The sequence below is a fragment of the Calonectris borealis genome, chromosome 14, assembly GCF_964195595.1.
Source record: "Calonectris borealis chromosome 14, bCalBor7.hap1.2, whole genome shotgun sequence".
In the NCBI taxonomy this organism is placed as follows: Eukaryota; Metazoa; Chordata; class Aves; order Procellariiformes; family Procellariidae; genus Calonectris; species Calonectris borealis.
The window spans coordinates 4,797,239-4,821,986 of NC_134325.1; the positions used below are offsets into that span (position 1 = coordinate 4,797,239).

The 24,748-nt window shown below is 43.9% G+C and overlaps 1 protein-coding gene across 1 annotated transcript in view; it reads right to left on the reverse strand.

The window, feature by feature from the left end:
- Positions 1-24,748, reverse strand: part of OSBPL5 (oxysterol binding protein like 5) — a 179,814-nt gene that overhangs the window by 53,305 nt on the left and 101,761 nt on the right. Inside the window, exons 2-3 of the mRNA XM_075163037.1 lie at positions 9,137-9,293; positions 2,968-3,041 (exon numbers count right to left, since the gene is read on the reverse strand). Of these exons, the coding sequence (XP_075019138.1) occupies positions 2,968-3,041; positions 9,137-9,293 (231 nt within the window). The remainder of the gene's footprint in view (positions 1-2,967; positions 3,042-9,136; positions 9,294-24,748) is intronic.

Consider the following 24,748-nt stretch of genomic DNA (forward strand, 5'->3'; position numbering starts at 1 on the left):
AAGAGACTCCACTTGAAAAATGAAATAGGAGAAAATACACTACAGGAAAGTTGGCAATGTAATGTGTAGCAGAACTGTGCCTTAAATTCGTTTTAATAGAATTTGGGGTGAGAAGCCATCAGAAATACATATTGTTAAGAACTGCACAAACACACTAAAAGCAAATGTTCCAGCATCAAATACTTTACGGTCTGTACAAACAGGACAACCAGGGTGTGTTCACACCTCAGACACAGACTAGCAGTCCATCTGCGAGCTCAAGCACAGGGTAGTGTGGTTGCAATTAAATGGCTTCACAGCTCACAAGTTCACAGACGTTTGTAGGGTTTTTATGGGATATTCTGCTCGGTGTCTGCTAACCTGGGAAACCTGCAGCCTGCTCCATCATGCAGTGTGGATATGGCCCTAGTGAACAAAATGTAGAACTGTTTCCACCTCACTGATGAAGATGTGAAACAGAAATGCAATTAATCTGTCTGGGGAAATGCAGGGACTCCAAGTCAGAGCTGGGAGTTCAAGGTCCCTTAAGCCCCAGTCCAGGGACCGAAACACTCGACTGGCTTTCCTTTCCTTCTCATTACTGGGTGAAAAGAGTCAACGTGGTGTGCTACATTAAAATAGCGCTGCTGAAGGAACACTGATTTCCGACAAGGTTTGTTATATCCACTGTGCCAAAAGAAGGGTAAGTATTCATGGCATGGATCTGTTACCTAGAACATTTACTTTTGAATCCATTAATTAAACCTGCGTGCCCTATAGTTTGATTGCTAAAAATTACTTCCACCCTGCTATAAGCAATCTAAACATGACCCAATTGGTACACACTCTTTCCTTTGGTTCTAGTAGGTAGAATCGCTATTTATTTTTTAACTGAAATACTGTGACAGATCCCTACTTACAGTTCTGAACACCTGACAGTAAGGTTTCATTTTATAGCCTTAGAGCTGAATGGATGTGAAAAAAGAAATATTAAGCAAACTGACTACCAGTTTGCCTAAATTTTTAAGGTACAAGACATTTCACAATAGGGACTCCCTACTGTCACTGACACTGCAAAGCAAGACAGAAGAAAAGCTACATGGCTGGAGAAGTACAAGGTAGTGTACGACATGGCAAGGCGAAGTGAGAATGACAGGCGCTACAGCACAGGTCCAGTGAGACGGAAGGTCTCTGAATCAAACATCGTGTGTCTAAGCAGAACATTCAGGCAGCAAAGAAAAACCTAGCTCTGGCCCATTCAGTAGCCAAAGCAATTGCCTGCAACACCGCAAGCGAGTAGGCAAGTTGAAGCTTGGTGTTTTGGGGTCCTCATATCTGGTTTTAGACCATTGGTGTTTCAGAGCAATTTTGACCAATGCCTTGGGTTGATGAAAGCAAAGCTCGTGTCCAGGTTCAGACCTCCGTTTGTTTTGAATCACAAATCCGATGCAGTTGTTTTGCACTGTGCATTTTCTCTTATCTCTCCTTAACAACTGCTTTTGACACTGTCAAGGAGAGACCCACCAATGCCTCCCAGGTGCACACAAAGCATGGCAGAAATCTAGAAGGGCACCCAAATCTTCCCAATCTCCTTTCAAAAACACACCTCTAGGAGACTAAATAGCAAGGCAGGCCCTGAGGCTGGGAAAACACAGCTGAGCCATGCTCTCACCCAGATACCTCTCATAAATACATTCCTACTCTTGCGTTCATCCTGCATCTCAGAAATCAAACTCCCTTTTGGACAGCATTTCAGTGCTCTGAGTTGTCCTGTCCAGAAAAAATCCTTCTTTACATTCCTGAGTCACTGGGAATTTAACATCACTCCTTGTAAGGCGTGCAAAACGTCTGGCTTTAAAACAAAGCCCTGGACGCAGTTACCTGGTCCTTGGGCTTCTCCACTGCCAGGATAAGTGGGAGGCTGGGTTCCCTGGAGGAACCTGCCTGAAAAAGCAAAACCAAGGTCGGTTTGCAGCTTGCCAGGTTCCAGCAACAGCAGAGGACATGTACACGAGCCCTTGTTACATACTCCCAAAGCTCCTCTCATCACCATCTCCCTGTGCTGACTTCTGCCAGAGCATGCTGGCAGAACACCTGCAAGCTCCAGGCAAGCACAGCCAAATGTATTTGAAGATGCAGAGCCTATTTTCATGTATTATAAGAAAACACTTGTCTGTAGCTGTTTCCTTCATGTTATATTTTCATTTCAGCTAGTGTCATTTGCATTTTATAGCTTCATAGTTGAATACATTTAGTTTAAAATTTATTAACAGGCCTTGCTTCTACTTCTAGTTACCCTCTAGAAACATGTTAGGGAGCTGCAGCCAAAAAAGCCCGTACATGAATCTCAAAGCCAGATCTAATTTATAAGGTTGATTCCACCTCTACAGGAAGTCAAACCCCGGCACTCAGTAACTCTAGATGTAGAGTCAGGTTTTGAACACCCAGATCCAGAGTCTTTAGATCCAGTTTTACCTATCCATAACAGGCTGGATGGAAACGTTGTGTTCAGGAAATGTGGGTTAGTTTGCGTTCCTCTCCTGTTACACCAATTCCCAGAGCTCTCTCCCAGGATCTCGACTCACAGTTTCAGATGCTACACACTACACTAAATATTACAGCTTTCTCTTCCAAAACAATTAAAGTTTATGATGGCCTTGCTGATCAGGAACAGCATGAGACACCTCTGCTGACAAAATCAACCTTTCAACCGTAATTATTCATATCTAATTACACTGCTAAATGAGGTCTAAATAAACAGGGTTCTTCTGTGGTAGGTGCTATAAAGTCAGAAGAAAGTGTGGGCTTCTCTGTCCAAACTACGCAAAAACACTCATTTTCTTTCTCTCAAAATATGCACGCACAGTTCCTGCAGGAACAGAGGGAGAAGCTTTCTCAATGACTTAAAAAAAAAAGAGTAAGAATGATTAATAACAGTCTGAGAAGAAATGAAAGCAAGACTAGGGATGGATCCGTATCCCACAGTACCTTACTAATGGAGTTTGGAGTCTGTGGTGTCTCATCCTTCAGCGCTGACGGGCTGTTTCCTTCCACGTCTTTTCCTGCAACAAATAAATGTGACTCAGAAACAGAGGAATTCTGTGCAAAACTGTGGCTACCCATGGCCTTAGAAGGGCTACTGCTAACAGCAAGCAAGAGAAGCTGCCATGAGCAGGAGCAGGCACACCAGGATCACAGAAAGGGATCTTGCGGAGCTTGAAATAACCTGGATCCACATGCTTGGGCTATGCAACACATACTCCTTAAAAGTTAGGTCGGAAAACACCGCGGCAGACCAACATGATGGTTGCAAAGTCCAGCACATGAAGGGTGGAAAAAACCAGAAATAAGGTTGCTTATGCATCCTTAATCAGCTCCCTTCTGTGTCTGCATTATGATACAGTCTTTAATTACATTACCACAGTCTGTTCTTTTCTTACATACCCCATGCCTCATTCAATGCAAATAATAAAAGGAATTCAGTTAATAAGCAGCTATTCAATACATTATTCTCCTTGGTCAGTAACTGGCAACTATACACAGATGCGCTTGATAGCACGCTTTGTTTGACAAATAATAACCACGATCATAAACAATATAGAAGACAGAACAGCATCTAGACACAATTAGTAAAACAAAATAAAAAAAACCTGCAGAAGATCAATGTCTTCTGACCAAGTTGTTTGTTAAAATAAGAAACATTTTTAATTAACAAGTAGTATTTATGAACACTATGACATTTTCCAATCATTGTAGAGATATATTTATAATACCCAAATATACTAAACTTGCAGTACATTACACACATTATATACTTTTATACACATATATACTATTATATAGTATGAGTGTGTGTAGTCCGAGTTCCAGCAATAAAATGTAATGATAAATTCCATTCTTTTTGCCAACTATAATCATGTCCTTACAGTAAAAAAAAGCATAGAGCTTCTATTAAAAAAAAGCCAAAAAATAGCATCTGATGAGACTAGCTTTTTAGTGCCAAGACAGTCATTGTTATCCAATTGCAATGTAGTTTTCTTCTCAAAATTGTTAGCAATCAGAGCTTCAGAATACTGGACGCAGTAAAGAACCACTGAGACAGTGAAATATAATCCATTTGTAGCAGACTGCAAACATGGGAACGGTTAAAAATGTTTTTAAACATTGTGTGGGCCAGTCTTGGAAACACCACCGAATCCAAAACTAGCAAGGGAAAATCCCGATTCTCCTGAAGCCATCAGAAGTTGTCACAGATGTGTCAGAAGCCATAACGTCTCCTGGAGTTTTCAGAGCAGCCATTTAAGAAGCCAAGCACCATTAGAAAAGTCAGCCACAGAAGCTTACTAAAAAATAAATATCCTCATGGCCATGTTCTGCACTTCCACCATGGGATGCGTTAGAGAACAAGCATGTCCCATTATAAATGGAACTGCAACTGTGCTACAGGATTTCACTGGTAAAGAGACAGGACAAAAAACATGCCCTTTTTACAGGCATTAACAGGCAGTTTGGTGTACCAACTCTTAAATTTAAGAACAGGCTTTGTGGGACAACTGTCCCTAGAAGGTGTTCAACTTTCCACATGGTGACTAAGGGGGGGGGGGTTCAGATGTGTGGCATAGTGCTGCGCTGTGCCACATGCACACAGCCACGCTGACGCAGAAAGCAAACACTTCCAAGCCTGGGAGAAGAGGGACAGCACGTGCGTGGCTCATGTGGGGAACAGAAGCAGACGAAGGACTTACGCAGTCACATCGGAAGGTGCTGCAACAACAGGGAACCTATATCTTAACCTAGTTTCTTAACTGTCACTCCTCCCCTTGAAACAGCGAGCCCTAGAAAACGCACTCAGAAACCTAATGTCCGCAGGCAAGAGAAAATCCCAAGTGTCCGGATATTTGCCAGTCACCTTGTGCTACCATGACAGGTGGGATGGCCATAAGCACGGCTGTGCATGGATTAGGACCTGTATCTCCGTACTTTTTCTCTCTCTGATGGCGCTTTCCTCTCTACAGCCCTCACTCTCCCCGACAGAGGCAGAGGAGGTTGGAATAAGCTCACAAAGCCATGTATCTGCTGCACTTGTTTCTCATGAAGAGTTTTTTCTGCGCGTGTATGGGAAAGTAACATACGGTCTAAAAGTTCAAGTAAAGTTAATGGGAATCAGCTGGTGCCTGCTCCGAGGGAACAGCGTCTATTAGCATAACAGAATTCACATCCATTCTTTATTATGTTTCATTTCTTAAAGGAAGATTAACTCCAAGCTAGTATCCATACAAAAAGCCTGGACATGAGAGATTTCTGCCTTCTCTCAGTAATACAGTTAAAAGGGTCTACACTTGAACCATGCGATTTTTGCTGTTCCTGAGGTTCTGGACCATCCTGCTCACAGAGTATTATGAAAAATGGGAACACGCAACTGTTCACTCTTACCATATCATTTACAAGGATTCATAAGATATATTTATGGAGCAGCATATACTGGTTTCTTATGCCAAACTCGTTAAGCCTATTGGCCCTTGTAAAGGAAAGGCTGTTTTTCAGAGGAGAGCTCTCTTTGCTGTCTCTCTCAAGCAGACTTGCTGCAGCCGTGCGGAAGGAGAGAGCCAGCCTGTGTTTGGAAAGCAAACTTCATTGAAATGATGTGCAAGTTTCTCAAAAACCCGCACACATAGTTAAGTGCACAGAAAGCCCAAAAACGAGAGTCCCACCCAGAGCACAAGAGACATAGCCACCTCGAGAAAATAAATAGGAAACCATATAAAAACATAAAAGAAGCTAAATATTAACTGGCTATAGAAGCTGAAGTTCTTATCTCCCTGACCAAGAAAACATAATGCCCACAACAGAAATAGAGCTGAATCTCTCCTGACTTAAAGTGCTGGCTGCTGGCAGGGCACGCAAAGAAGGGTCCTCCACAAAACAGCCCAAACATTTTGCACCAAATAACGGAAAAAATTTTGGGAAGGGAATCAGTAGTGCTTATGGAAACAGCCTTCATCACAATGTGAAGAAAACTGCCAACACTCCAGTCTTGCAGTTACAGAGTTGAATTACTGATACCTTCTTTTATCCCATTACTGTCATGCACAGGAAAAATAAAGATTTTGTTCCTTTCCAGAACAGTAACTATTCCTTTTCTTTGGTTTTCTGCTGGGCATCAATCCTACAGGTGCATTTGCCTTTCCCCTTTATAAAGAATGATACAGCAAGCATGACTGATCCATGGCAACAGGAAGCAAAATTACTGGCTTATTGAGGAATTCATTATTAGCTCCACACAGCATGAACTATTATTTTATAGGCTTTCTGAGAAAGTATCTGGATAACAACAAGAGGAAATATAGGCCCTGATGTGTGGCAAAACTATCGTGAATAAAACCCGTTACTGGTGTAAATATCAGCCACGTGGCCCAATGTGTACACCAGACTGAAATTTAGTTCCGTTATCACAGTAAAATTCCCATATTCATAAAAGTGCATGTCTTAGGATGCAGGTAAGCTAATCTAAATTTTTATTTAAAGACACTGTGTGATCTCGCAGCCTAGTCAAGAAGGGAGATTCTCTAAAAGTTCTTTTAGCTACTCCCCCAATAAAATTCCTGCCCTCTGAAAGAGAAAATAGAGAAAGATTCTCTCTCCTTATTGCGAAGTGAAAGATAGACATGGGCAAGGAACACGAATTCATGTCTCTCTAGTTTGTGAACTTCCTATAAAAAGAAAATGTCTTCCTCATTAGCACTTTTGTATGCAAGCAAGAGGCAAAAAGTCCGAAGTGTTATTTCAGATAGTGCCCTCTGCATTTCCCATGTTTCCCTTAACAAAAATCCTCTCCCTGAGCTGAATCTTCATAGCATAGCTTGCCTGAGGTGTAAAGTCTGTCACTCCCTTCTCACTGAGTTATTTACTTGCACACCTTCATTGTTGGGGGGCTAATCCTAGGTGTTGGTGCTGTGAGGCCTGCAGCTCCAGCCACCTCACAACCCACCAGATTCCTGGCAGGAAGCCACTGGGCTTTGCTGCCCATGCTGCCTACAGCACCCACCCAACACGATCAGCCCAGTGCCCTCGTAAAGAAAATTTGCTGGGGTCAGGCAGCAAAACACGGACCGCTGGAAAAGCCTCAAGAACTGAAAGTTCATGTAAAACAACAGACAAAAATGGGGGACAGAGAAATATTGGATGCAGCTTATGGACGTAGACCTGTGGCTTATCTCTAGTGATAGCAGCATTCTTCAGAGGGAAGGGAGAAGGTGGGGGGAAGCACACGAGGCTCAGAGGAAAACGAGGCAGAAACAGCAAAGGAGTGAAAGGAGAGCCCGCCATGGGACATGGCAACTGAACGTGAAGAATGACAGTTACTTCTTAGGGGAAATGTGAGGAAAACAAAGAGACAAGGCAGCTCTGTCGGGACCTGGAAAGAAATGAAAGGAGTAAAAAAAATGTAAGGATAGACAAAAACCCAGACTCTGCAAGAAATCCCCTGGCTGAAGCAGTAACTTCTGTTTGTTTAAAAGGGATATTCTCTCCTTTACAAACTCTCTGGCCAATGCTCTTCCTTTGCAATACAGAAGGCTACCGCTGTCACTGACACCAGTCCTGGAGGTTACTCGGGAGAACTGCGCAGCAGAACAAAAGCTCCAGCTTTTGGAGTGGCTCAAGGCACTGCTGAGCCCAGCAAAGGCTGTTTGGTCCAGCTGCCAGCAGGGATCAAGGAGAAACAAGGTGATGGGGGAAGTTGAGTAAGAGACAAACTCTTCCAGCTACCTCTTCATGCTGAAACCCTCAACTTTCCCCAGTTTCTGAAAGATTACAGCACTGAAATACCTCTGTGAGGAAGTCAGTAACTTTTTTAGCACTGAAAATGCTGGTAAGAACTGAAGAATGGGCAAACCCTAAGCTATGGTTCTCCATCTTCCTGAAGCAAGGGGAAGTGACTACAGCCTGAAAAATCAGCCCTTTAGCTCCCAAGGATAGCAGCTATTTACTTACCACACATTTGTACAGACTGTACTTATGGTTTAGCTAGCTGTTCAGAAGTCCCTACAGGTTTGAAATGTATGAGGTTTTACGTGTCTCATTTTAAGTTGTTTTCAATTTGATTACCAAAAGGTTGTTGAAGCTTCCAGGGACCTCAGTGACAGTCAGGATTAGTCAGCACTGCTGAAAATAGGCTTACCATTGCCTTGAAGCAGACACTCACAAATAGAAATACCTGCGCAATCAGAGGCCCTTGAAACCTTTGCCCTTAAAGACAATTAGCTCAGGAAACCCAGACCTGCTCTACGTCTGCAAAGCCCAGAGAGTCTGTCGGGTGTTACATCTATATCAGCACTGAAACCTTTTGACAGATGCTATGTTCTTTCTCTAGATATCAGTGTTTTGAGAGCTCACGAAGGTGCTGTGAGGTTTGATTATTTAGCACTGACATGGCAGCTGCAAATGACAGCTCTACAAACTTGTGACTGTTCCCTGAAGCACTTGTTTACAGACTGGAACGGAAGCGTTCTTTGCAGACTGCAATCAAGGAAAGACTTGAATGTTATTGTGAGCAACAAATACTGAAACAGTAAAATGAGCTCTATTTCCTTCAAAAAGGGTGCTAGGAAATTCAAAGCAAAAAAGATGTAAAGAGAACCCTTAAAGCCAGTCTGCCGTTTCACTGCAACCTGTCAAGATTCCTGGTACTTGTAGTGCTTGTAGATATTTACAGAACATTAACCACAGAAAGTCTGCCCTTATAATATTTATCCTGGGCTCTAAATCTGAGCAGGGAAACCTGCCATTAAAAGTCTGCAAATGGGGCCAGTAAATCTTAAATGAGCCCAACACTTAGGATGAAACACATCAAATGCCTCAAAGTGGAAGTGCCCAAAAACATTAGTAATTTTTGAAATGTGAGGCCATGCAGTGTTCAAACAGTTACAAACCCCAACTCTGATGCCCTCCATTCCCACTTAACACCATGGCAATGAAAGACAATAGCATCATGAAAACAGCACTGTCTGGGATTCAGTAATACCTGTGTTGCAACAGCTTCTCTCTCTCTTTCACATTAACTTGTTTCTCTTTGTTTCCCGGCAGTGTGCTAAAATATCTACTTGCAGTCAAGCACCCGAGACACACTACTTTCTGCACTGACACACCAGAAACCAACCTGGGCTGAGTGGGTAGATGTCATTGTCGGCCCCAAAGAACAGATTGCGTGTCAGCTTGCGAGGATCGACCTTCTGAGGGGTGGACGAGGCTGGACAGAGGGAGAACCTGCGACGAAGAAAGTTCTCCTCCTTCATGGCATGAGCTGGGGGTGTTTTCTGAAAAGGAAAGATAGAAATAACAGTTCACTTCAAGACACAGGAAATCAAAGTTTCACACCCAGATGACTCCGCTGCTTCAAAGCCGCCTAATCCTATGTAGTGTGCCAGATCTTTTTATAGAGTGCCAGAAGGCTATGCAAAAAAAAAAAAGAAAGTGATATTAGTTTGAAGCTACAATTACTGATTTGCTGACTCTCAGTATTTGCAAACTGCAGGGAAGCAGGACACCGCTCCTTGGTGAATCCAGGCAGTATAACACCCTCCTACCTACAAGGATCTACCTAGGACAATAGCTACTTACTGGGTCTATCCAGTGCACAGCGGCTAAAATTCACTGTTTTTTTTTTTTAAGGCTTTCGAGTCTCTTTCATAAATGTAACTCCATTGGTGTCAGCAGAGTTACACCATCTCCACAAAAATCAACATTTATCTGAGCTGCATGGAGGAAGACCAGCTGCACTGGCTGCAGAGAGCAGCAAGCGGAGATAACACCAGTGTCACTCCTGCCCTTATTTCCAATTACAGCACACATAAATAATTTCATTTTTCTTTAAAATGGCATTTAGATCAGCCTTGCAGTTTGATCAATAAAATAAACCTTGCTGCTCTGTGGGGGTAAAGAACAGCATTTGTCTCCCCAAAAGCCTCCCTGCATCCCCATACAAGAGTCTGGTGGTACTGTGCTCTTTACCACCACTTGGCTAACGCATTAGACTATCCTGGCTGGAATTAAAGGTTTCTTTTATACCCATCCAACAAGCAGTTCTTTCTTATCCTTTACAAACAGATATTATGACTGTCTCCTTCCTGAGTTATAAGCTTTATTCTCTCCCCATGTGCAGCCAGAGGCAGGGCTCTTGCTAGCAGTAAGAAGCATTAATCCAGCCTTTGGGTGGGCATTACAGACCACGAGGTCTGCTGCTTCTCCCGGGGACAGTTACTGCCGTAAGAAAAACCCTTTAGGATGGTACACGTTTCCTGAAAAGAGCCTCCAAGTCTTCCCATCTCTTTTAGGCTACTGGGAAAGCAAAGGGGGAGAAGTTGCCCAGAGTCACAGTGCTGCAGTTTGGGAGGGCGGGACCAGTATGCATGTAAGGTGACCTGTGTGGCACCAGGTGGAAAATGGGCTGATTAAGGGCTAGAACATTCCTGCCCTACCTGTCCTGCTCCCAGTACCACCCCCGGTGCTTACGCTGGCCCAAACGCCCCAATTTAATGGGGAACCCTCAGTGGCCTCTTGGAGCTCAGCCTTCACAGCTGAGACACCGCACGGAGGGATGCCACAAACATGCCCCATTGTGAGAAACTCCTCCCCTGTGTTTTATCTGAGCTCTGTCCCTCCACAAGTCCTGCTAATCCCTGTAGAAGGCAGCTCCAATGTTTCAGGTTTTGCAATTTTTTTTTTAATTTATTTACACAGCAGGATGCATCAACTTTATAAACTAGCTGTGATTTACAAGGCGAGAGAGAATCTGTTCCTTCTTTCCTGCAAGAGACGGCCTCAGTGCCCAAGAGCTTAATTTGATTCAAACCAGTCTGGACTCCAACAATGACCATGGGTTACCAAAACCACTTTGAGCAGCAGGTCTTTCTGAACCCAGCTCACCACGCTGGGATGGGTAAGCCATGAGATGTGAGGGTCTGTACATCCCAAAAGGGGCTAATGGCTAGCCTGAAAATGGGACTCCCCCAGGCCACGCAGCTGCAATTTGAAGGGATGCATGTCCCTTGCTGGGCCCGTGGAGGATGAATTAAGGTCTGAGCAGTGCTCTGAGGACACAACATTCCCTAAAAGCCCTACATGCAGTGGCTGTAAGACACTACAGATTCAGCAGCAGCATTTCACCATAACCACTTCACACAACTCTCGGTGAAAGGCTTCGTACTTGAACGCCAAGACACCGTGCGTTGGACGGGGCTGCCACAGACCGACCCTTCGCACAGCACCTCACGCGAGGCTGTGTTTCAGGCTGATGACGTGTGATGACAGCCGGGTGAAATGAGGTGGCTGCAGCGCTTTCAACTTGCTGCGGTCCTGCCTCCTGTCAATTCAACTGCCCAGCAAAACCCCCCTGCAAACATAGCTCCAGGCTCAAAAAGTCCCCAGGTTCCCATTGCAGCCAACGGCATCTCCGAAGCAGCAGGTAACTTAGCTACCTAACATTTAGCCATGTTTGCATAGATACTCTTGACTGCATACAGCTGGGTGGGGAGAAGATGCAAAATTAAAGCTAACTTTAAAAAAAGAAAAGAGAGAGAGGAGGAAAATGCAGCTAGTTACGTGTCTGAAAGCAAAATATTTAAAAATAATCCAGGTCTAAATAGCTGGGTTTGGAATGCTAACACTGAGCTATTTTCTGCCCTTGTTCCCAGAAAGGCTGCCTCAACTCTCTGCTCCTGGAACTGCTCGTAAGTGGCTTGGAGCAAAAGCAGATCCGTGGGATACTCTCCCCAAAAAGCAGTGACCCGGCGAGGCCGAGCCAATCGTACAGGAAGGCGTTCAGAAATCCCAGGTCCATCCAGTGGAAATGAGTTACAAACGTGAAACATCCGTCCATCCAGCTCTTACGCCTGCTCTCATGGTGGAGACTCTTCTTGACAGGATAACAAATGTCCCAGCCATACCGCGAGCCATGTCAGTGGAGAACTGCCAGCCAGCTCACGCTGATGTCGGTAGCAAAACCCCTCCAGACTGTGCAGACTAGAGCAGGCTGTGTACCGGGTCAGACATACCAGAACACAATTTCTTTCAACTGCTGCTATATTTACTATGCAGAGAGACAGATGCTCTAATGTTTCCCTCACCTATTATTTCACACTATTCAACCACGGGATTATTGACAGAATTTTTGTGCTGATGCTCTCTCGTTCCCACATTTATTTAAGCCACGGGCTTGACAGCAAGAAATCTGGATGCCTTGTTCAACTGGGAACAGCCACTGGGCAATAACAAAGGAAAAGACTTTTCTCAAGTCCGTAATTTGCTCTGGCTCTTCTCTTACATATCTCAATACAAACTGGTGGCAGCAGCTCATCTCTTTTTGACCACAAAGCTCAACTTGAGTAAGTCCCTCTTAATTGGGTCCTTTTTGGCAGAAGACCTTCAGTGCTGCTCCCTGAGAAGCAGCAGCGGCGATGTGTCTGTCTGTCAGCCACACACATGCAACCATGCAACATGCCGTGTCACCAACATCCCGGTCTGTTTTTCAAAGATCATCTAACATTGCATTGCTCCAGCTCATGGGCACAGATCCTTCCTACATTTGACCCTCATCCAGACAGGCTCTTATGCCATTCGCATTTTCATGGGCTTCACTCCAACTAGAAGCTGACAGCAGCAGAGCCTCTCGTTAAGTGCACTATATGGTGTGTGTGCAATTCAATTTACTTTCCCTTTATTTTGGGTAAAAGAGAAGAATTGTTGGTCTGCAGTTCATTCCCTGAGATTGCACCATCTTAGATTATCATGACATCTTTTCAGCAAAAGGCTGAGAGAGACAGACTCAGCCTACAAGATTTTACCTCGTCATGCGGTGCAAAGTGCAGCACAAAATCATAGAAAAGGACTTTTTTTGTATTTTGGGGTTTTTTTTAATACGTGAGACACTTTTTTTCCTTGGTGGGAGAAAATGTAGTTCACACTATTAAGATTCTATAATACACCTGAAATATTTGGCTTGCTTTCCAAAAGATTTCTCTGTGTGTCTGCATCTGTATCTGTCCTGTTTTATTCTCCCTCCCTCCCAAAGCCTTTTGTACCATTTGCAAAAGTCAAGGAAATCCGACAGGCGTTAGAAAACTTGAAAATACTAGCTTCTTAAAAGTTATGTGAAAATCAATAGCTAAAGAAAGGAGGGAAACTGTATCGTTGTCCTCTGAAAGAAGGGCAGTACTATGAACCCAGCTATTACCGAACGTCAGTGAATCCAACAAAAGCCACAAATCCATAAGAAAATGAGGCTTCATTAGCTCACTTACTCAGAGAGCTACGTGTTATATCTGTCCATAAGTCAGCCCAAGCTGACTTCAAATTACATAAAGCTCGCGAGAGTTCTAGGGGATGCTGAACAGCAAATGCCAGGGGCAGTTTTCCAAAGGGATGTTACAGGAAGGGGGGAGGTGTGTTCAGTGTTTTTCACAACAGGGCTCTTTAGACACCTAAATAATCCAGCCTCTGCCCAGAATCACCTGCGCGAGACAGGAGGGTGTGAAGGATTCCAATATAGCCTTGTACTAAATCTACTTTTATGCTATTAATGCATGATATCCAGAAAATACACAAAAATTCACTGGTGATGAAGTACGTGGTAAGAAGTAAGCAACCATAGAAGATACACTTCTAGACATGAGTGCTTTTGAGCCTCAAATCTTGCATGGCTGATTTGAGGACAACGCTGTGTTGAAACACAAATCTACTTTTAAATCAGTATTTTGGAGGTTGCTTCAGGATATGGCAGATTCTTCATGGAAACCAGTTCTGTGGGGGTTGGGGAATAGAGGGAAGGTAAAAATCAAAATTGGGCCTGAATTGCAGAAGGCCAAAAATTGCCATTATGTTACCAAACCACTTACATAACACAAGGCAACAAATTTCACCCACTGCTCCTGCGTTCCCTCCAAATCCGGCAGATGAGATGGAGAATTGTCTAAGAAAGACATCATGTCTTGATTTGAAGACGTCAACTGATGCAGAATCCATAAGCTCTCCTAGGAAGCTGACCTCATTGTGAAAAATCTTCACTCTAGCTCTTGCACGAATTTATCTGGTTGTTAGTTTTGGTAGGTTAAAGTACCCTGAAGTTTGCAGCTCAGGTAATTTCTGGCCTTCTATTCTGTGCTCTTGATCATAAAAATGAGGGAAAGGTAATACAGAGAGTATTGACAGAGCCACTAAACACAGTATTTTTCAGGATTGCCCCTTTTGCGTTGACAGCTCTCTAAGCAGTAACGGGCTGTTAAATGTGGGCTGTTCGCCAGAGCTTAAATAGGCATAAATAATTCAGCAGCAAGAAATAAACTTCTTGCTAACCCTGTCTTTGAGACCGCTTTATCTTTTAAAAACGAAAAATATAGCAGATGAAAAGTCTGTGTCAAACTCCCATGAAACACAGGACAATGAAAGTGGTGAACTGAACAGGGTGCAATTGCCTAATGGGACTTTCGCTCCCAGGCAGCTTCAGGAACAGCCAACGAAAAGGCAATGGGGCAAGAATAAAAGTTATTTTACCAGCAAGCCTTGTGGCTGCCATTAAAGCAAATGGGAACTGCCAGCGCTCTCCTCTTCTGGCACCAGACCCGTTTTGGGTGAAGGCAGCGACTAATACACTTACAGATGATCAGTGTTGATGCAGAGATGCCTTTCACACGGCTGCTCGGCATTTTGAGCCTTTTGTGCTTGCTGGGAAGATAGTGGTAGCTTTCAGCATTGGGCCCGAGGCTTTTGGGGATGGAATTTTCCTGGCTCCATCTTCAAATTTTCTAAGTTCCTGATATATAATTACCACACAGCTAAACACTGGGCAGACATTATGCTGCCCCTACCCTCTGCAAACTGGTGGGTAGGTTGGTTTGCTTACTCTCATTTCCAGCATTTTAAAATAGATTGGAAATATGCACATCTCTATAAATAGTTAATTAGGGGTTTCATATAGTCAAGAAGGCTGTGCTAGTTAGGGGGGGCTCTTAATTTATTCAAGGCTTGTTTCAAACAACCTTTTCTTTTTCTGGTCACTAAATATTTCCCAGAAATCAAATTAAACCATACTTTGTATTCACTCCAGAATCCGCATCAATAAGGAAAATTAAATCTAAAGGTACTGACATTTCCTGATTCAATTAACCCTGAGGAGGTAAAAATTTCATGAATGAAAAGAGAAGGCAAATTGTTAGCAGATACATTTCTAGTGATTACAGTCCTAAGTATTCACAAGGAAAAACAGCAGCACAGATCCTCAACAAGGGTAAATTATTAGTTCAGTGGTGCACTGGTGATCTACAACAGCTGAAAAACTACAGTCAATTCAGAAAGTATGTGAAATCTGTTTCTGGAAGCTATTCCTAAAATACCTATTTATGAGATAGGTAACTGGACAACCAACCCCCTACTAATAATTATATAAAACCCGATACAGTGAAAAGTGCCTGTGTAGGCAATTTTTTTCTCTACCTAATCCATGTTTTTTGGTTAGGGATATGGCAAAATACACGCATTTCAGCTGACACTGAATGTTTTGGGCCGTCATGCTGTTAGCTGGAACCTGAAGCAATGAAGCTTCCCAATAAGTGTCAGCTATTCCCCAGAATTACTGGGGTCAGCTATTTCTCTGTAGTGCTGGCAAGGAGACCTTTCCTCACCAGTGGTGGTCCCCGGTATGTTCCTCCTCGACCACGTCCTGCTCTACTGGATCCCAAACCAGCCCAGTAGCTTGATGGAGCCCCACTCTTTTAATCTTTCATGCGTTCCAGATGAATATGAAATGCCGGTACTGCAGGAATGCTCCGATTTTAAGGACTGTCATACCCTCTGCTGCATGCCATATCAGTCAGGCTGACAATCAGTCCAGGCTGGAAAATAAAATAATGCGGGTTGCTGAAGACACCCATCTGCAACAAAGCAACCAAGTTACAGAAAGCTACATCTACAGACGTCTTTATTAAGATTATATGCAACAGGAAGGATTTCTCTCAGCTTCTTCGGCAAGCTCAGGAGTGTGGCTAGTTCATCCCTACAACCTAACTCGAAGCTCACATGCCCTGCAGAGTCCTTAAAGCTACCTCTCTCGTGATGTTTTTGTGGAAGATGCCTGCCACAGCCACCCCCAGCAATCTGCTCTTGCTCTCTCCAAGAACAGAACAACCACCTCTTTCTGTCGTCTTCTGCTTCTCTGCCTGCCTTTTCCTGCACTGGGCAGTGAAAATTATGTAGTAATCAGGAGATAAAACTATTTCCTCCCTTAATTCTCCGTAAGATGTCTTGATTAATGTTTCCTTTGTATACACCAGAACATTTGCAGCTTTAGGCACACCAGCAGCACTTACACACATAATCTTCTCACAATTAATCTCTCTCTACGGTGAGCATTATGTACAAGGACCACAAACAGAACAACTACAGGCAAAACCAGGCACTGAATGCCTACACTGAGAAAAAACCATCCACCATCATTCATTTTGGGGATCCCTATTTAACTCAGGACTAAAAAATTTGAAGGTAGGGTCACAAAGGGCAAAACATTTTTATTTGACATGTAGGAAAACCTCATCTTCAGAATTACCCCTGGTTTGGATAAACATCTCCTGTGAGCAAACACCAGCCCATCACTAACGGCATGTTGTGTTTGGGAAAGGGATCACTGCAACCTTATGGCTTAGAAATGGGCATTGCAATAAGTATTAAATACACAATCCTCATGTGGTTTTTTGTCTTAAAACACTTGCAATTTACTCTGTAAACATTATGCTAGAGATTTCTTCCAACTAAGAATATCAAGTGGGTCACTGAAATGAATGCTTAATGATTTTTACATCCACCTCCTCTGCCCTTTAAACTGTAAATTGATTGTTATGCAGAAGGCTATTAGTTTAACAAAGCATATTAAATTTCCCACTAGCACTGATGGGCTTCTCCTGACTTAGCAATTTCACTGTTCTTTCCCCTTGCTAACTGCATAGATCATACCTCGCTTGCTGTAATTACAACTAGTACATCAACATTAATTATTTCCCCAGTAACGGCAGGTGCGTGCAGAATTGAAGGCTTTACTCATACTACCAGAAGGATCAGAAAGTCCCCAGCATTCAGTGAAAGACAGGAGCGAGCACCTTTCCTGCAGACCTTTGTCTTAGTCCCTCACTTTATTTTCAGTAAATCATACTTTGCATAATCTCCTTTAGGCCCCGATTTCTGAAGGCATCTCTACTGAATAAAGCTCATGCAAAGATATTTTCTTGAAGCACCAATCTATGCAGGAAGACAAGGTGCTTTCTTTGAATCCTCTTCAGCCCTTTAATCCCATGTTCTAATATATTCAGCTGAAGATGACCAAAAGATAAATCACAGCTGTTAAGCATACATCAAGCACTTGAATGCTTATCCATCTTACTGAATTTTTATTTAAAATTTACCACTATTTATTACTGATACCTCTAGTCAGCATTCTTTTAAGCAGGAAAACAAAGTCAAAATGCAGATTAGCAAAGACTCCCCACCAAAACATAATGCACAACCAAGCACATGTCCAATGTATAGGAAGAAATGTGCCATCACAGATCACAATTGATCTCCTGATGCAGTTTTCGTAACACACTAGCCAAGAAATTCCTGCAAGGATTCACTTTGAAACAAAGTCAGGAACCAGATTTGTGCCTCTAAATTTCTGTTTATCTAGAAATATTTATACACTTCTTTAAATTAAAGTTTCATATAGATGACACAAGGATTCACGTGGCTATCACAGCTGCTTCTCGGCAGTGAACTCAAGAGGCTGTTGGATATATATTTACATCAAAATTAAGGTATAAGCGCAACTCAGGCACACATACATAAATTACCTTTGAGCTAGCTAGCTGGAGAAGGGCTAACAGCGTGGGCTACAATAGTAAGGCATGCAAGGCAGGCTAGAAATTATATCTGAGAAATCAGGCAAGCACCACATGGTCAGATCATTCTGAAATGCGTGCTGATGTCTGCTACTGAGCAAGCTTGTTCAAGTGTTCAGGTAGGCAGATATAAGCCATCATCACACCTCATTTGCAATACGGACGACCCTTGAATCCCTGCTGCTTGTGCTGGAAGTGTAGGCACAGCTCCTGGCCAGCCCACAGCGGTTTGGCCGTGTGTGCCCGAGCCAACAGGCAACATTCCCTTTGACTTCCACGGGTGCGAGGCTCAGGCACAGAGACACGGTATGAGGTTAGGCACTAAAAAACAGTGTTAAAAGCTTCGTGCTAGCTAAGGAAATAAGCACTCGGTTATGAATTTCAATATAAATAGTATTAGACCCAAAGATGAAAACACTGGACATATGACTCAAAAAATGTCCACCTGAAAAGCAGATTTGAAGTGCTCTACTTCCTTTTTGTTGCTGTTATTAATATTGATAGCTCATTCACCAGTGACATTTTTTGTTTGAGGCACGCTGTGAACACAATGTCTTCAAGCGTGAGCATTTCAGGGAGCAAGTCTCTGAGTCCCATGAACAGTATTAATGAGTTGCATAATGTTAAACCACGTCCACCTTTGACACATTGAGCTTTCCAGTAATTATCCATAACCCAGTACACACGCTACTTGGGGAATGGCTATCCCACAGCCCCCAGTGCCCTGAAGTTTTTATGCACGCTAATTGTTAGTGATACCCTCCGATGACCTCCCATATAATCCTTTCAAAACGTAGCTGACTACGTAAGAGCACAGATTTTAAATAACCCTGTTTTTCTAGTGGTACCTTAGGGGCTAGAGACACCAGACCGCAATAAGGGTCACCCTGACAGGGTGTCACCATGAGAGGCCTTAGGAAGAGGGAGCCTGGCCCTGCATGGCACCCGCCACCCCCACCGCCTGCAGGAGGGCTCTGATGACTGTGGCCCCATGCCAGGGGTGACAGGATTCGGGATAGGCCCAGGGCGTTGAGGGAAATATGGTATCAAGTACACGGAAACATAAATGAGAAATTCACTTAGTTGCTTTAGCTAAAACTCTCAGAGATTTAAAGCCATGACAAGAACACATTGCTTTGGACAGGCGTGCAGTTACATCATTTGCAAGCAGGCCACATCTTCAAGGTCAATTCTTGATATTTTTCTTTAAAAAGAACATATTAAAGAGCATCATTACAGCTTCATACCGCTATCTAAATCACATAATGAGATCATATTCCCTTTTAATGGAAGGATCCTACTTCAAGCTTTAATGACATTTAAAAAAAACCCAGACTACTGCAAGCCTTACTGATGGCTTTCTATGATATCCACCTCTGCCTTTATATAATTAAATCTAGAAAAGATTGTGCCTTGGGGCTACACTCCCACCACACAATTACTAGGAAATACCAAACTAATTTTAAGACCTGCTTTCATGCTTGATAGTGTCCTCCTGACATTATTCCCTTGTTTGTGAAATATTGCCCCCTTGTAACACAGTAAAACAAAATCAGACTTCCATCTCAAGTCCTGTTGAGCCATTTTCAGACTCGGGCTCAAAAGGGAACTTCAACATGGCAGTAAGGCAACGGTAACGGCAGAAAAGGATGTTTACAAACCATCTTACAGGAGAGAAAACAAGTGCTGTTCAATTTCACAAAGATTTTCCAGAATCGGTTCCAGATTATTTATGTCATGAGCATCCACCGTCCCAAGCACACGCTCACAAAGAATGAAATGGACAATCCTAAATGCCAAGAATTTTAGATTAGAAGTATACTTCTACCTTGACATCCTGTATAAGTACAAACTATATTTCCACCCAATGGTTCTGACCCCAAGTCCACTAAATTATAGCCGACCTGGCTCATCTACTTCTGAAGAACAGCTAAGCGATGGAGAAATGACCACATCCCATGGTGCTCCAATCATGCTGAATTTTCCACTCCTCTACTTTGTTGTTTCTCCTATCAGGAGGGCTGAATAAACAAGACCAAATAAATTTTAAGGAAGTGCATCTATTTTTGAAAAGATCCTTATATGCCCCTGTTTAGCTTTTCAGACTTTTGGGCGCTGTAGTATACCAAGATCTACAGTGGTTTAAATTTAGCATCCACCTATACTTCCTCTGATACAGCCGCTCTCCCTGAAATTCTACAGGAAATTAATATACTGTCTATTTTTGCATAAACTTCACTGTTTCTTAGAGATGAGAGCATCAAGCTCTTCCTTCAACAATAGTTAAAAGACAGCACTGCAGTTATTTTGGTCCTAGATTTTTAATTAAAAATCTCTGTGGGAGGAAGGAAACTAGACAACCCACAAAGAGCATTTAGGGTGGAATTTATGCTGTGTTAAATGAGCCCAAAGGACTCAAACCGCGCACAGGCTGATGCAGCCTGCACAACGAAACCCACACTCAGCCTCAAGTTCTCAAGCCGAAAACCTTTCCACGCCCACCTCAGTCCTTCCTTCTCTCCCAGTTTATCCATGACTTATGCGCTGAAAACAAGGAGACAGGATAAACTCTTTGCACTGGCGCTTTCCTTTGATTCAGCTGGAGGGAGCTTTAGGCACGCAGGTGAATGAGCACACCCATGTCATACAAATTAAACCGTGTGTTTGTCTTTGCTGGTCTCCTCCCACCTGTTCAAATAATACTACCCCAATATTTTTGCCCATGACTACTCTGGTAGTCATACAACTGTCCCACTACCAGAGGCAGCCGTGTGTGCCGGGCATAAGCCAGACAGAAACTCTTTGTGTGAGTTACCAGCCATAAGCTAAAGCCCTGGAGAATCCCAGCAAGAAAGCGGTTATGATGGAGTGTGCATTTTGCCTCTGAATTCATTTCAATGAAAAAAGAAGTTCCCCAAGTGACTTAAATGTGCTTTGTAATGATTGCAAGCTTCCTTTTTAAGAGCGTCTAATACATTTCAATGGTAATTAGTTGGAAACACCTGATACCAAAGACCCGAGTCACCTTTCCCTCATACTGCTTTTATACTGAAATAGTACTGATGGTGGCAGTGAAATTCGTCCTTGCTGACGCCAGCGTAAGCCAAGGCAGGATCTGGCTCCCGATCTCGTGGGCAGCAAACCTGACAACACAGCTCTTGACAAAAGACAACAAATCTGAAAGCCGTGGAATTCAGAAGGAGGACTCTTCTCATCACTTTAAAGCTAACCTATACTGACACTGGCTTTTTTTGTGACTTGAATGGAAAGATCCAAGCAAAAAAACCCAAATTGAAACAAAACAGTACTGCTCGACTACAAACCTTCCTTGCTACACGCACTGACAACTGGAAATAGAAGGGGGGTCAAAAGCACCCCTGCCTGGAGAGCTGGGGGTTCCCAGCCGGGGAGGGCAAGGAAAGCACTAACCACGCAGCACAACGCCAACACAAGGGTGTCTGCGCCAGCTCCAGCCCTGCCACGAGGGAGGGAGGAGAGCGCAACGGAGGATATGGAGAAGGGGCATCTGCAGACCCCGTCTATAGATTTATGGATCACACTGACCTTCAACAGTTCCATGTCGAAAGCGTAAAGGTGGCTTTAAACAAACAAACAAAAATCCCTGCCTCCCACACAAACGCGAGCTGAGGCCTGGCACAGAAGGAAGATCAGGTCCTCAGCGTCCAGACCGGCCCTGGCTGAAAGGAAGCCAAACACAATGCAGCCGATTCACAGCATTATCTTTATCGCAGCGCTAAGAGCAGCCAGACAATGCTTTCCAATAAAGACCACAGCAATTTATCACAGGGAGACAGGAGTTAGCAGGAAACACTCCCATTATCTCCGCTACGAAAAGGAAGCAGCAAGGAGACCGGCTAAAAGGTGACAGACAATTTTTATGAGGCCGGACTTCAGCCTCGCTCAGGGCCGACCAGCTCATCTTTTCCACACAAGAAAAAAAGTGATAGGCTTCAGCTGTGTGGGTCTTACAAAACAGGAGTTAGCGTTGCTACACTATGACTTTTCAAGAGAAACAAACCAAGACAAATGAAAATATTTCCATACCAACTGTGCTGTGCCAGATCCCCAGGCTGTGTACATCAGGGAAGTTTTGTGGCCTCCTTAGCAGGGTGATGCTGAGCCCAGCACAGGGCTGGGCATCCAACAGGTAGAATGGAGGCAATCTCAGAGAGACCTGCAATGGTGTAAGGAGGCGGCGGAGGAGAACGAGAGCCCATGGTGCTTTCTGGCAACTATTTGGTCTGTATTATAAAAGTAGGCTTCAAAGTGGTTACTGCCTACAAGCTCCAAATGCAGAAGAGTTTATAAACACAAGAGTCCAGATGGAAAAGATTTGAAAGGTTTGGGAGGGTAACAAGGGAAGGAATAAACAAATATCTCTGAAATGAAGTAAGAAAGCACTTAAAATGGCAGAAGGCTAGATGGTCTGTACAGACTTTGTGGTGCCTCTAAAAGGTACAAAATCTTTAACATCCCATAGTTTTGCGCACATACTGAATTCCCCTACAGGGCATAAACACAGACTGCTATTATCAGTTGCCAGCAATAAATACTATTGCCCAACCATTAGCAATCAGTCAGCACAGCAACCAAAAGTGCTAGGAGCTGTACAAACACATAATAAATAATTGCCTCTGCCTCAAAAAGCATATGGCGTTTCTAACCGTCTCAAGCAGCATTTGAACCCAAACATATTTGCTAAAGAGCAATAGACCACACCAGCTAATGTCTGAGTGAAGCAGAGAAAACTAGAGTGTGTGACATTTTGATGTCTTCCCCTTGATCAGGTCAGCTCATTCAGTGTCTTTCCCAGCAAAACTAATCTTCCACTGCAGTCATCTCTTCATCTTTAGGGAAATGTATAAACACAGATATTAATGACTTCTCTCCTGTGCAGCTCACAACGCATCACCGCAGACACCAATGATGTGATTCCTGTAAGGACTATTGGGTATTCTATAATGAACAATTTCATATCTGGTGAAAAGCGGAGGCAACAAGACCTGAGGCAAGACAGGAAGGCCCTGTACTTGGCACTGGTGAGGCCGCACCTCGAATCCTGTGTTCAGTTTTGGGCCCCTCACTACAAGAAGGACATGGAGGTGCTGGAGCGTGTCCAGAGAAGGGCAACGAAGCTGGTGAAAGGCCTGGAGCACAAGTCTGATGAGGAGCGGCTGAGGGAACTGGGACTGTTTGGTCTGGAGAAGAGGAGGCTGAGGGGAGACCTCATCGCGCTCTACAACTACCTGAAAGGAGGTTGTAGCGAGGTGGGTGTTGGTCTCTTCTCCCAAGTAACAAGCGATAGGACGAGAGGAAATGGCCTCAAGTTGCACCAAGGGAGGTTTAGATTGGACATTAGGAAAAATTTCTTTACTGAAAGAGTGGTCAGGCCTTGGACCAGGCTGCCCAGGGAAGGGGTTGAGTCACCATCCCTGGAAGTATTTAGAAGACGTGTAGATGAGGCGCTTAGGGACATGGTTTAGTGGGCATGGGGGGGTTGGGTTGACGGTTGGACTCGATGATCTTTAGAGGTCTTTTCCAACCTTAATGATTCTGTGATTCTAATAAAAAGGAGCTTTTCAAAACTGCTCACCAATGGATTCTGTGGACTGCTGTGGAAGCGGGGCTGAGCTGATACTGCGTCTGTCTGTCAATCTCACGTAAACTGTCCCGACTGCAAGCCTGGCTGCCAAGAACTGCAGGCAAGGACCTGTCTGATGCCTCTGCCTCTCCTCCAGGGCTGCCAATGTTGCTGGACTCTTCAAGGAGAAAGATCAATTGTTGAGAGCCTGCAGGTCCCACCCGAAGCAAACAGAGCAGGCAAAAACCATGAGTCAGCCCAGGGAGAGAAGTAACCTAAACCAGCAAAAGGACCATCACAGATCACGCCTAGAAAGAAGCAGCAAAGACCAGGACGAGCTGGACGCTATGCTGGGTTACAGTCCAACTGAAGATTTGTCCAACGTCAGTTGCTTGCTCTTGACGACCATACACCAGCTTTACCGACTGCTGCCCGCCTGTGCCACCCTGACAGTCCCAGCACCACCCAGCCGCAGCCTCAGCCTGCAGGCAAGAGCCCCAGCCCACTCAAGGGAGCCACCTCCACTATCGTCGGAGTCACGGGGAGTCAATGAGCTTGGGGAAAAAACGGCAAAAAAGTTTTCCTCCCTGCTCTTCAAAACAAGCCACTTGCAGTTCGGAAAGCTGCTTCTGAAGCAGTGCTCAGTCTGGAGGTAATGGAGTTGAGAAATGCAGCATTGAAATGGCACTCACAATAAGCAAAGGTGGGAATTAAATGAGATGGAGGTGACACTAACTCACAGGAGGAAACTATTAGGTTCTGCGAACATTTATTTCCCTCAACAACGTGGCAAGGTAACTGTGCCATCAAGCAGCACAATAAAGCGCGTTCCTCCCAGCAAAGCTTTGCAGTCCTCTAACGGCACCAGCTTCTCCTCCACACAGACTCCTTCACCTCACCATCACCTGCCTTAAAATAACCTCTTACCGTGCACAAGAAAAGGGTCATATCGGTTTATTTACTCTGTGGTAGAAGAAATCCTAGAAGTTTTAGTCAGGTCCCATGTTTCCAGACACCTGTCAGTCATATGCAATTAAGATGGTTCCTCTCCAGAAGACCCTGGTCTGTTGGTGGCACTGCCTTCCCCCAGTTACTCTGAATATTAAGTGTTTCCCATACCAAATGTATTTTTCTTTTGCCTGCAAACACCAAGAGTCTTTCCTACGTGGTTCTTGCTACAAGGCACATACGATCATCTAGATTAGCAGCAGTACTGGGAAAAATCCATCAATAAACCATGATACTCGGGCTA